The 13638-nt window shown below is 43.5% G+C and overlaps 1 protein-coding gene across 1 annotated transcript in view; it reads right to left on the reverse strand.

Moving 5' to 3' along the window:
- Positions 1-284: 284 nt before the first annotated feature.
- Positions 285-13638, reverse strand: part of LOC147674138 (inactive hydroxysteroid dehydrogenase-like protein 1) — a 133691-nt gene continuing 120337 nt past the window's right edge. The window contains exons 5-6 of the mRNA XM_086945200.1: positions 3249-9278; positions 285-2644 (exon numbers count right to left, since the gene is read on the reverse strand). Of these exons, the coding sequence (XP_086801326.1) occupies positions 9177-9278 (102 nt within the window). The 3' untranslated portion in view covers positions 285-2644; positions 3249-9176. The remainder of the gene's footprint in view (positions 2645-3248; positions 9279-13638) is intronic.

Consider the following 13638-nt stretch of genomic DNA (forward strand, 5'->3'; position numbering starts at 1 on the left):
ATACAGACTTTTATTAACAACATGTATAACGTCCAGCTAAAAATAAGGCGTTAGTAAATATTAAGTAATCAAAGTGAAATCATCATATTGTCAAAAAACAGTTGGATTTGTGTATTATCAAAAACAGGATAAGTTGGCTAAAATTCCAAAAGATGCGACTTCAAAGGAGTCGTCATCCTTCAAAGAAACACCGATGGAACATGAGGAAACCTTCTTGTGTGCACTCTTGTTGGCAATAAGAATAAGGACAAAGTGATAAATGCTGTCAAGAACACCACTGATGATTATTTTTAATAAAAGGTTTATTTGTGTAAATATGAACAAATAGGAGAACATTCCGCCCATTTAAACAAAGATTTCTTCTGGAACAAACTCAAAGGTGCCCAAGAGAATCTTGCATTTACAAAGGCCAAAGATTTGAACATTAAGCACATCAGGAGATGCTGAATATACTGAAGTATATTTTGAAGAAGCTCTTGGCATCTCCACATGAGCACAGGGAACTTGATTTACACCACCAAAGTTGTACAGTTTGTGGCACTGGCAAACGATGAGAAATGCATTTGCAACACTTCTCTGATCACTTGACTTACATTCTAAAAGACCAGTTGTACATTGTCCAGAAAGTGTTATCAAGCTCTCCAATTCTTCAACGGAAATAATTTACTCTACTTAACTGCATCAGTAAAACCAATGTTTTAGTGAAATCAATAAAAGATACACAACTTTACAAATTACGGTAATTTTACAATACCAAACCTGCACACGTGTTAGCTCAGTGTGGGCAAACATAATACATTGCACATTATTTGTCTTCGTTTTAGGTTCACAATATAAGGAAAAACAAACTGCTCTTGGGAATCCCCAGTGATTGTTGGACTAAGAATACAGAGTTGAAAACGTAGGCCTTCAAATCAGCACAAATAGGGCAGTCTTGAATTTACAGTTACATTATTCAGCAGATTAAAAGTCTACAATATATGTACTTATCTATAAAGACCATGTTGTTCCTATCCAAACAGCACATTTACATCAAGTATTTAAGTAAGAGGGCCATCACTTGGTTTGGCAAATTACATATTGAATATGGTTTATTATAAAGACACAGGTTAAGAAATAAAATAGGTTACCTTCCTAGCACTACAATCTGAATTCTATACAACCCTATAAATAGATAGTAATGTGAGAGTGGAGTGGTCAAACTTAAGAGTTATCAGGAAAGAGTAGGACCTGTAACAGGATGAGGCGTGAATTTACAGACAAACAGCTTAGCTGATTCGGCCTGAAGCCCAGAGCTGACAGGGTGGAAAGAAATACATAAGAGACTGGCAAAAGGTATCTTCAAATTGATTATTTCATTTCCAGTCCTACCATTGGTCATTCCTACTTTCTAATAAATATGCTGCATGGCTCCTGTTTAACTCCCACTACAAACATTTCCACATCAACATTAAAACTATTCCATTAATTTCCTCACATTTATAACTGCGGTTCAAACATTTACAACTATTGTCACACCTTGAGAACCAATGTACGCTAGCTTACTTGTATGTAAGGAAGTAAACGCTGGGTGGACTGTAATCTTTTCAATCCTCAATGATGGTTTTTGGAACCTCGAAGAACGGCGTAAATAGTTCAAGTTGCTATCGAATACCAAGGGTGCCTTGAGGTAACATGTGAATAATACCAGAAATCCATTGATGATGTAAAATAGATTGGCAAAGGCAACAGATCTGTTTTTTTAAATTAAATAAAGTGATTCTTCAATGACTTTTCTATGGTTGTGCATATTGTTAAGTGGGTGAATACAAAAATGATCCAAAAGCAGAAGTCGAAGTGCATTAAAAAGGGTTGGAGGCTGTAATCCGGAGTGCAATTGGGGCGGGGTCAGTGAGCGTGGGGGGCGAAATCAATAGCGTGGTTAAAAAGACAAACATTTTCCATAACTATTTTGTTGGTCTTTCCCTTCAGTTGACTGCTTATAAAAGAACGCACCCTAAATGAAAAATAAATGTAAGTCTCACTATATCCCTTACTGCTTTATCACTGGTACTTTCTTATTACAGATTCCTCTGTCACTGCACCTGAGTGCCCATTAGAACTTTTGTCCATTACAGTTCCCAATGCTTGCCAGGCACCCTCAACATATGTCTGGTTATAACACAGATTTGGTGGCCCTCCTTAGGCTCAGTCTGTCTGGCGTTAGTTTATGGAAATTGGTGCATGTCACATCTTACAATAGGACACAGACATATATGTTCTAGAGATACAAAAATGCAAAGGGCATGTACGCGGAATTACAAGTCTGCGGTATTACAAGTGCTGTAAGCTATAATGCGTTAAAAATACGGTAGATGGGACACCCACCATGTTTGTGACGGGGGTATCCGAAAAGCCAATTTCTGAATACGGCACTAAGTCATCAACATTTATTTTAACATCTTAACACACCAAAAGCTGTTTGGATCTCTCTGATATATATGTATGGGTCTCTCTGCTGTTGGGTCAGTCATAACTGTAGATCGGCCTGCTCTGACCTCAAGCAAGTTTCATTGAACACGATTCCTGCATTCAACTACCTCTGTATTTAATCAGATGTCTGTAAATGTTGTGACAGCATTATTCACTGTCCATACATTTCAGTCTAGAGAATTTCTCTATTTATACGTACAATTTTCTCTTTGATGACTAAGTTTGGATCCCAGGTACGATACCTTCTTGAGGGTCTCCACACACTGACGAGATGTTCCTTACCCGGTCCAGGGCCCTGTCGGGTCGGAATTATCACCGACAGAGCGACCTTTTGCTCTTGTACCCGCCTAGTACAGCCCTGAAGAGTCGCAGGCAGACTGTGCCACACGCAACGAAACACGTGTCGGCTGGTTTTTACGTGTCTGAACAACAAAGGACACTTCACATCAATGCTGGATTTATCTAGTTACATACTGTTGAACAGTGCGTTTTACTTGCTTTTGTCTCTACTAACTCTTTACGCAACAATAACGATACTACTGTATATTTATCTCAGAGTGTGCATGGGTATTACGTTTGTAAACTTTCTAGTGCTAGCATCTCTTAGTACTTCTTCTGGGGGGTTATAGGGCTTATCCCCTCACCCTTTTGCACCTTGAAACGCAGGGAACCATTTATTTTCAATTGTTAGAGTTATTTCTTAGCTGTGCGCCTTATTCTAGAGAGAAAAAACCCTTGCTCTGACCCACAATTATCGAATACTTTTGATGCTCAGCTGGATGAAAGGTCCATGTGTGATTTTTGGAAGGTGGTGTTGGAGAGGTATTGATGGCCTTAGTACTTTGATCTTGCAAAACACCTTACTAATAAAACACGTACCTGCATGAGATGCTGAACTCTAGCACTGGACTCAGTCACCAAATCTTTTAGAGCCATTCTACAAGCAGATGTAGTGAAGTGTCATTGGGTTCTCAAGTCATGTGGGCCTCCTTTAGAAAACGCTTTTGATCTTGCCCTGGTCCCTGCCCTTCTCACCTCATTTTCCAACTATTGTCCGGTTCTTACCCCCTTCATTTGATCAGTTTCTAAAAACTCCATCACTACATCCCTGCTCAGCCTACGTAAGGTTGGAACGGACTGCTGCGCCAACTTTTGTGATGGACAATCTGCAGCTTCCATTCCGGACCCTCTTATCCTTTGCCGCATTTCTCATATCATCCAGTAACATTATCTTGAGCAGCATTTGCCCAACATGTTAACACTACACCCACTTTTTCTGTGTACCAGGCTTTTCTGAAGTTTAACCATCATGAGAAGAGTCAGTGTTTCTCACCATCATGCCTCTTACGATATCCTCTATGCACGTATTGCTGCCTAACTGACAGTGGGCTTCCTGCAGCGTTTCAAGGAATACAAATTAATTTGTAAAAAAAAAAAAAGGAAGAGTCTTGTTGGCTTTTCCAATGCTTCTTCTGTAGTTTGTTGGTGACGAAAAACATGAATTTTATAAAAAAAAGAAAAATACTAGATTTTTTTTTCAATATTGCTGCAATAATCAGAACCAATCTAGAGGAGCACTTAACAAAGGGGAGAATTTACACACTACAATGGGAGCATATAAAAACCGACACATCCCTTGGCAAGCAGAAAATAGGGAAGCGTTCTCATAGGAAAAATGTCAGGGTCGGTTGCCCTCCACCGCCAGTTCTGATTCTTGAGCTGATCCAAATAATCTTGCTGCTCAGCTGCTATGTTCCAGGCTACCGAATACTTTTACAAACGTAATACCCATGCACACTCTGAGATAAATATACAGTAGTATTGTTATTGTTGCGTAAAGTGTTAGTAGAGACAAAAGCTAGTAAAACACACAGTTTAACAGTATGTAACAAGATAAATCCAGCGTTGATGTAAAGTGTCCTTTATTGTTCAGACACGGAAAAACCAGCCGACACGTGTTTCGTCGCACACACAAGGGATTCCATTCTTAGACGTACCCGTCCTAACACTCGAGAATTTCTCTATTTATACGTACAATTTTCTCTTTGATGACTAAGTTTGGATCCCAGGTACGATACCTTCTTGAGGGTCTCCACACACTGACGAGATGTTCCTTACCCGGTCCAGGGCCCTGTCGGGTCGGAATTATCACCGACAGAGCGACCTTTTGCTCTTGTACCCGCGTAGTACAGCCCTGAAGAGTCGCAGGCAGACTGTGCCACACGCAACGAAACACGTGTCGGCTGGTTTTTACGTGTCTGAACAACAAAGGACACTTCACATCAATGCTGGATTTATCTAGTTACATACTGTTGAACAGTGCGTTTTACTTGCTTTTGTCTCTACTAACTCTTTACGCAACAATAACGATACTACTGTATATTTATCTCAGAGTGTGCATGGGTATTACGTTTGTAAACTTTCTAGTGCTAGCATCTCTTAGTACTTCTTCTGGGGGGTTATAGGGCTTATCCCCTCACCCGTTTGCACCTCGAAACGCAGGGAACCATTTATTTTCAATTGTTAGAGTTATTTCTTAGCTGTGCGCCTTATTCTAGAGAGAAAAAACCCTTGCTCTGACCCACAATTATCGAATACTTTTGATGCTCAGCTGCTATGTTCCAGGCTATCGAATACTTTTGATGGTCTGCTAAGCCGTGATTTAGTCTAACTTTTAGTAGCAGCTACATCTGACATTTTTAGGAAGAAAAGAAAATCACTGTAAAGGCTTGGAAATCTTGACCATGACTGCGACAATATATCACAACTAGATTGCTTCCTAACTCCAAGATGCTAGGTAGTTATGTTACCAATATTGTGGTACCTGAGGGTGTATTTTTGAGCCCTAAAGTTGATAATACAACGATGAAACTGGACGTGAACAACAGAACCTTCTCCCACTAATATTCTGTGAAAGCAGAAGAGGCCACTGCAATCAACAAGCATTGGCATAGCCAATAGGTCTCGCTTTTGGGACCTTATAAGTATTTAGTTATGCAGCACAATATCCTTGGTGCAACAACATCAACTGTTGCATGGCTAAACAGCTATAAGATACAAAGTTTAGCCATGCAACAGCTGATGTTGTTGCACCAAGGATATTGTGCTGCAAAACTAAATACTTATAAGGGCCCAAAAGCTAGACCAATTGGCTATGCCAATGCTTGTTTTAAATGCCATAGTCTTTTAAAAGCACACACTTTGCCCAGCTTAACTGGGTTCTCTCTTACAATACTCCTCAAAAAGAATAAATGTGTCTCTTCAGGAAGCAATTATTTTGGTAACCGTCTTTAAAAGCATACACTTACATCGTAGCTGGTAGCTCCCTTAAAACATGTCTGAAAAAGATTAAACGTATATCTCAGGAAGCTTCAAGTGATTCCATCAATCAAAGCCAAAATTCTGGCTTTCTGCCCAGGTACCATTTATATCTGCAGATTTACCAGTTGGCGCGCATATTTACATTTCTTTTTTGGAAAGCAGGCACACTGACAAGAATGTTTGTGTCTTCCTCTCCACCCCTTCCTCGGTTTCACACTTGATTAGCAGTGCTTGCTGCATGTCTGCTGTGAGTCACTTCTGATTTATGCCGCCAGGGGGGGCTTTCGGATAGAGTGCAGGCTCGGTGGAGCCCACCTAGGCTCTGCCCCTGTGCTAAGTGGCCTCTCTCAAGCAATACATGAGTGTTTGCACCGGTCTTTCGGCAGTCCATCCCCGCCACCAGGGGATATCTTGGTTACGGGTGTAAAAGTGCTCCTCTTGTTTTGCTGCAGGGCATATCCAGAGCAAGCTACCAATGCCCTGTGCTAGGAAGGGGCAGGGGAAGGCTTTCAATTTCGACATATATGAGCATGCTCTTCCGCTGATGCAGGCCCTACCACCCCCTGATCTGCACTCTACCTCGCAGCGATGGCACCTTTTAACTTTTTTTCATCTACTTGGTTCGTACAAGAATATCACTCTGGCCTATCTTGAACAGTGGGAAAAGGAATTAACATTCATGTTGCGTGCTCAAATTCAATGCATGTGGCCGAAGCACGGCATGGGCCTGCCGTCCAGTGATAATCTGCTGTGAGTTTCAGTCTCAGGGGCTTTTTGGTAGGAAAACATGGGCAGCTCTGTAAACGTAACTTGGAAATCCTGGTGGGGCAGAGAAACCTTACTGTCCCCACGGCGTGATGTGTCACACCGTGAAGAGCCAGAGTCATCCCCCATGTACAATATCACTCTGGTGCAATGTTGTCCATTGTGTTGTCACTACCGCGCAGTGTAACCAGCATGCTGTGCTATCCCTGTTCTGTTACCACTATGCAGTGTCACCGCCATGCAATGTACCCAACTGCTGTCACCACCGTGAAGTCCATCTCCCTCAATGTGTCACCATAGTGCAGTGTAAGCGACACCCAGTGACACCCTAGTGCTATCATCATGCCATTCCCGTGCAGGGTCAAGACAGCTATCCAAAAGGAGGGTGTGACAACAACGTTCTGCCTCAGAGTCAGTACAAATGCGACTCGAGCCTACCTGGCCCAAGCTTTCGACAAAGAACTGAAATGCAATAACCGGCCCTGTCTGGAACACACACACAGACGTAAGCAGTGAGTGCATTAACCTATTGAACCTTTCCGCCGAATACGTTAACTTGCATTTATTTTTCCTTTAAGGCCAACAACACAGTTGCTGAATAATGTGTTCTTTTTAGCAACGCCTCAAGCCCTGCCGCTCTATTCCATAGCAGCCAAGCACATATCAGCTTAAGAATTTTGTGCATCCTACGGAAGCCGCGTGGGCTATGCCAGGGCATGGGTGTCACAGTAGAAACACTTTTAGGCCAGTAGATGTTGCGCGCCTACTAATTTTGACCCCACCCCTAAAACTGTCTTGAGTGGTACACTATGGCAGCTGCCCCTTCCGAAGAGAGACCCCATTAGACTAGTAAATGTAATTAATTCTGCTCTTACACTCCCTGCTGTAAGTGCAGGGACTTCTACAGCCCGCCTCCAGTACTTGAAATCGAAAATATAAGTGCTGGCTTGTTTCTGAGAAGTGCCGGTAGTGCAGTACTCTCCAATTAAAAGTATTGCATTTCTCTTGAGAAGTGCTGGTACTCTCCCTCTCAAAATAGAAGAGTGGCGGTACTCCGTACAGGCCCAATTAAAGCAATGCCCAGACCGCTTCTTCAAGTCTCTCAAAATCTTTCAGTGCCCAGCCTTGTGAGCCAGGGCTCCTGTTTTAAAGGGACAGAAAACCCACCATTCTTAAAGTGCTAAACAGATAGCGGCCCGGTTCTTCTGTGTTAATGCTCGAGCGGCTCTGTTACTAGCCGTCCTCTAGCCATTAAGCACAAAAAGCCAGTCTCCATCCACGAGCAAAGCGGAAAAAAGGGCTAAAACAAAAAATATTCATGTCAATTATTTATAGAGAGCCTTTATGCAAGCGATAGCCACTGACAAGTACATTCCCGGTTACAATATGTCCACTCAAGGGCGGCTTCTCACATAATTACTCACATTACGGAGCCAGGGGCGGCCTCGGCGGGAATAGGCACTGCGTCTGAACAGATCACATCACTCCGGTTATTGATTTGCGGGAGCAACAAAACAGAAGACATTTGAAACAAGCAATGGCCGCGCGGCCGTGAAAGTGACACGGCCGCGTGGTGTGAAAATGAAGAGCTGACGAGGAGGTAGTGGGAGAAGGGAGGGGATAGGGGAGGGGATTATATAAACCAAAGTAATGGATGCGCAGCCGTGAAAGTGACACAGCCCGTGGCATGAAACTGAAATGAAAATGAAGAGCTGACGAGGAGAAGGGAGGGTGTAGGGGAGGGATTCACACGTGCGCGCTGTAAGGCTTAATGAGCCATTACAGAGGCAGCTGTGCATGTTGCGTGCACTTGTGTGTGTAACAGCAAGTTGGTGGCCGCAGCCTGTGGGTAGCATTTTGAAAACGTGCTTACTAAATGTCTTGCCTGATACAGCGCATGCGCTGGCTCAGCGAGACCTAAATACTGCCAGTTATGTATTGTTTGTTGTTAAAAATATCGTCAAAGCCTAAAGCAATAGTAATTCTGTTGCATATACGTTATGACTACAATCAATCTGTTTTCAACTCAGGAAGTGTAGTGAAGAGTCACTCCGTACATTTTAAGCAAACCTCACGTCCAGGAAAACAGATAATTTTTTTATATGTAGGAACATTTTCTCATGAAATTTGAAAATTTGAACCAACGTTCATTTGCCGTAATAACAACGTCCCTGTCAAATCATGGCTTTCTTTTGTGTTGAAGAAAAAACACCGGTGCATTCATTTTATCAGATTCCATAAACTAATAATTAATAAGTGTCACTGAGATATCTCCAATAGCCGAAGGCCAGGGTTCTTCTTAAACTGCTGTTGTCATGCAGATTTTTGAAGGATGGAAATCCCAGTCGCGTGCTGTGGGTATGTTTTTTTCTTCCTAGGTGTTGAAAGTTGTTACATTATCTGGCTCGGCGCGGGGCGCTCCAAAGACTGTTCCACTCTGAAACCCTCTCAACTGATCCTTTCCGCATTCCACTCCGCTCCTGCTGCACTTCCGGTGTGAGGCCGGATGCAAAGACTGGGCTTTTTCAATGGCCAGAAACATACAATGAAATACCTGAAAAGACAGAACTGGTGGAATCGCTGGAGACAGTTCAGTAAAGGTTCTCTACTGTATCACACTAGGAGGCGATCCGGGATAAAGCCTCTTTACGCAAAATATTATTCCAAATGTTTGCACCAAACAGGAAAAGCCACTCTGGCATGCTTCTTAGAATAAGTAGCTAAAGAAGAGAAGGAAAAAAATATATAAATCACAAAAAACCTTACAATGTGCAAATATAGCCCAATATCTACAATAATAGCCAGGGACATGTAATTATTTTTACAAGGCAACATACTGTAATCTAAAACAAGACTATGGGCCAATATAAAAAAGTGAAACAAGCATTTGCAATGCAACAGGTCTCGCATTCACATGAGTTTGAGTTATTGGCATTGTAAATGACTATGCCTTTTATTTATGTTTTGGGTTTTAAAACATCAATAAAAGGCAGTGTCATTTACAATATAAATAGCTTCAACTCTTGTAAATGCGAGACCTATTGCTTCGAAATAAAGGTCTTTCTCGACCACTTGTTAGATTGTAAAAATCAGAGGAAGAGACTGGCTTGCGAAGTCTTCAAAGTAGTGATAAATTGTGCAGTGAAGATGTGTAAGTGTTGGAAATGACACAGACACAAACGGTGAAGTGAGAGTTGCACATGATCAGAGCAATAAACACTACCAAAGCGCTGCAACACCTTTCGCGCTGTAAATTACACTGTCAAGGCTCAGGAGGAAGAGCGGGGGGGGGGGGGGGGGCGATTTCCGGCCCTATCCATAATTTGAGTTTGCAGTGTAGCATTGCATAATGTCATTGCTATCTTTGGCCTAATAAAAAACACTCCAGCTGTGGTAGGGCCCTGGCTTCACCTGCTGGTGCAGGGCGGGCTGTGCTTTATGGCAGGGAGGGAGGGATGGATGGTCTTGGTTGCAGCTCCGGCCTCATGGTGGCGGTGGTATTGGTGGTGGTGGTGTTGGTATTGGGGGTGGTGTTCTTGGTGGTGGTGCTGGTGGTATTGGCTTTGGTGGCGGCGGTATTGGTGGTGGTGTTATTGGTATTGGTGATTGTATTAGTACTGGTGGTCTTTGTGGTGGTGGTATTGGTAGTACTGGTGGAATTGGTGATATTGGTGGTGGTTGTGATAGTGGTAGTGGTGGTGGTTATAGTATTGGATTGGTGGTGGTGTTGGTGGCGGTGGTTTTGGTGGCGGTGGTTTTGGTGGCAGTGGTTTTGGTGGCAGTGGTGTTGGTGGTATTGGTGCCAAGACACCCTTGGGTAATCGTGCGCTCAACAAATTGCATAAATTAAAATATTGCTACTGGTGGTGGTGGTATTGGTGGTGGTAGTGGGATTGGTGGTGGTATTGGTGGTGGTATAGGGGTGGTGGTATTGGTGGTCGTATAGGGATGGTGGAAGTGGTGGTATAGGTGGTGAAAGTGGTGGTAGTGGTATTGGTGGTGGTAGTGGTCGTGGGGATATTGGTGGTACTGGTATTGGCAGTGGTATGGGTGGTATTGGATTGGTGGTGGTATTGGTGGTGGTGGTGGTATTGGTGGTGGTGGCGGTGGTATTGGTGGTGGTATTGCTACTGGTGGTGGTATTGCTATTGGTGGTGGTATTGGTGGTGAAAGTGGTGGTAGTATTAGTGGTGGCATTAGTGGTGGTGGTATTAGTGGTGGCATTGGTGGTGGTGGTATTTGCATTGGTGGCATTGGTGGTGGTGTTGGTGGTACTGGTATTGGTGGTGGTAGTGTTGTACTCCTTCTTTCGTCAGAAAAACCGCGAAGCGTGACCACAGTTGTGTGCTTGCACGCTTCTCTCAGAATTGGTTTGTTTGTCCTTCAATGGTTCTCCGGTCGGGCAGGGGCTGTTTACGGGCGGTGTATACCAATCACCTCTCACTTGTTTTTTGTTCGATGTACCGATTCAATCCATAGTTTGTCTCGACCGGAGAACCATTGAAGGACAAACAAACCAATGACGAAAGAAGGAGTACAAACTTGTCTGACATTTAGAGAGTCTATGATCCTGATGAGAACTCCGCACTAAAGAGAGTTCGAAACGCGTAGACCTTGACATATGATCTTGTTATGTCGAAACCATAAGAAAATCCAAATAATACTCGGATAATATTGTTTCATTCTTAAAAGTCGAATCTATGGTTTCCATTTAAAAAAAATGTATATATAATTGTACATAATACAGCTTTTTTGCTACAGGTGTGTTAGGAGTATGAATGCATGTGAAGTATGTTTGGAAAAAGATCTTGAATGTGAGTATGTATGAATGAAACAAAAGGGGAGGTTTAACAACAAATGATTTAATGTTTGTTTATGTGATATGTTTTTGAAATGTTTTGTTGAAATATCCACAATGTGAAAATATTAAATATAAAAAAGAATACCCTAAACAAAATAATAAACTGACAGATTGAATCATAGAATCAAACAATTCTCACATAGTGTTTCATTTGTGTGTGAACTAGAGAAATAGTTTATGGATTGACATTGGCAGCACTGGCATTTTCTTTGGTGATACATAATAGGCAAGGTTTGGCCTTGCTGCTTGGGAGCCCATACCCAGTAGTGTTGAATTAATTTGACAGCATGCCAATTAGCCACACCCTTGCCAGAGGCCTGTGATAGAGAAGGCACACCCATGCCTGGTATGTGGGGCCAATGTCACACGCTATAAGAGAGCCATCAGGTAGGGCCATTATAAGGAATAAAAAGCCTTCTCAGCATCCAGTGCCAGAACTCAAGCTGGTTCCTGTACATGGAGTCATCGAGCAAGGCAGCCAAAAAGTCACCATAGATTAAGCTTCATGGATCTGTGTGGCATGAACCCGGATTAGTCTGGAGCCACTATGCTATCTATCACTGGCAGTAGGCTGTTTATCAACACTTATATCAGGATATCGACCTATAGGAGGGATATCGCCATATAGGAGATTTCCCAGGTTTGTGGATTAAAAGATCCAGAGGAGCTCACCACCCAGCCGGGCCTCACAGTACAGATCATACAGGGGTTTAATCACCTTGCTTTTTACATATTAAAAAATTCAGGGGGGAAACCATCGGGACTGGGAACCTTCCTACTCTTACTTTGGGCTACTACCTCTTCAAATACTCTCTCTGTGAGATCGGCCTCTAGAGAAAGTCTGGCCTCTGTCTAGTTGAGGCAGCGGGACACCATGCACAAATTTGCAAATGTCCTCCCTTGCCTCACGGGATAGGCGTGAGGTATTTAGATCCCTAAGAGATAGTGTAAAGGTCTAGGCCATGTCCATGGCGGTCTCTGCCAACTCCCCCGTTGCGTGTGAACCGCCGAAATCCATTGCTGCCCTTGCTCCTTCTGGGCCAGCCACACTGACATCTTTCCTGCCTTATTCCTAGTCTCATAGAAACTTCTCTGCCAGGCTCTGTTAAGTGTCCTAACCTCCTGTGGGACCAGAGGCCTGTATTTCTCCCTGAGGTAGGTCAGGTTTATTACCCCTTCCGGTTCTGGCAGTTCCACATATCCAGCCTTTCTCACTGTCCATTCCCTTTCCCTGCCCACCTCCTTACGTAGTCTGTTCAACTTCTAGCACACCACATGTGCTATGAGGTGGCCTTGCACTACTGTATTATACGCCTCCCAGAAAATGCCTCTGGAGGTCACCAATCTCCTGTTTTCTTACAAGGTGGACAGCTCCAGGATGTGGCTTTGGGTGTCCCAGTCTGTAAGCTCTCTGGGGTGTAATTGCTAGCTGGAGTCGGCGTGGTACCCTTGTGACCACAGTTTTTTAACTATTAGGGAGTGGTCTGAAATGCCCCTTGCCAGATAGTTCATTTTCCTATATCTGTATTGTTGGGACCCAGGCACCAAAAGAAGTCTACTCTCGAGTGAGACGTGCGGACTGCGTGCAGGTACTGTCTGATCACTAGTGCGGAGCACACCATATTTCCTCTATCCCTAGCCCCCCTCCTCAGAAGGACTGGAGCCGTAGGTCCTCTTTAACATAACATAACGTATATTTTAAAGCGCACATTCATGCGGAGGCATCTTGGCGCTGAATAACAGATGTTTATTGTTACACAATTCAATGGTACTCCTGTTATCGACCTCACATGGATAAAAGGCTAAGTGGACCTGTCGGGATTTGAACATGTAACCGTGAGGTCAAACACAGGCCCCTGCAATGGATACATAAGTCTACTGAGCCACCAGACTCCCCTATTTATACTATGCGGTCCTTCTCCCCATGTAGCATCAGATTAAAGTCACGCTCCACCAGTAGCTATCCCTCTGGGCATTCAGTGATCCATTTCCTTTTTCCCTCCAGTCTGGGCCCCTGCAGGCCTAGCAGGAGGTACCAGGAGGCCACTATTTGGTGTTCCCAATGCCAAGTGCCTCAACCGCTACCCAACACCCCAATGGGTCTGTCCATGTTTTTGTGATCTAAAACAGTGTGGATATACATAGCAGGATCCCAGCCCCTCTGGTCTCTGTAGAGTAGCATGTGCATGCATGTATCAGCGTTTTGTGCTGGCCTGCCC

This window comes from Lissotriton vulgaris, chromosome 12 (genome assembly GCF_964263255.1).
Source record: "Lissotriton vulgaris chromosome 12, aLisVul1.2, whole genome shotgun sequence".
In the NCBI taxonomy this organism is placed as follows: Eukaryota; Metazoa; Chordata; class Amphibia; order Caudata; family Salamandridae; genus Lissotriton; species Lissotriton vulgaris.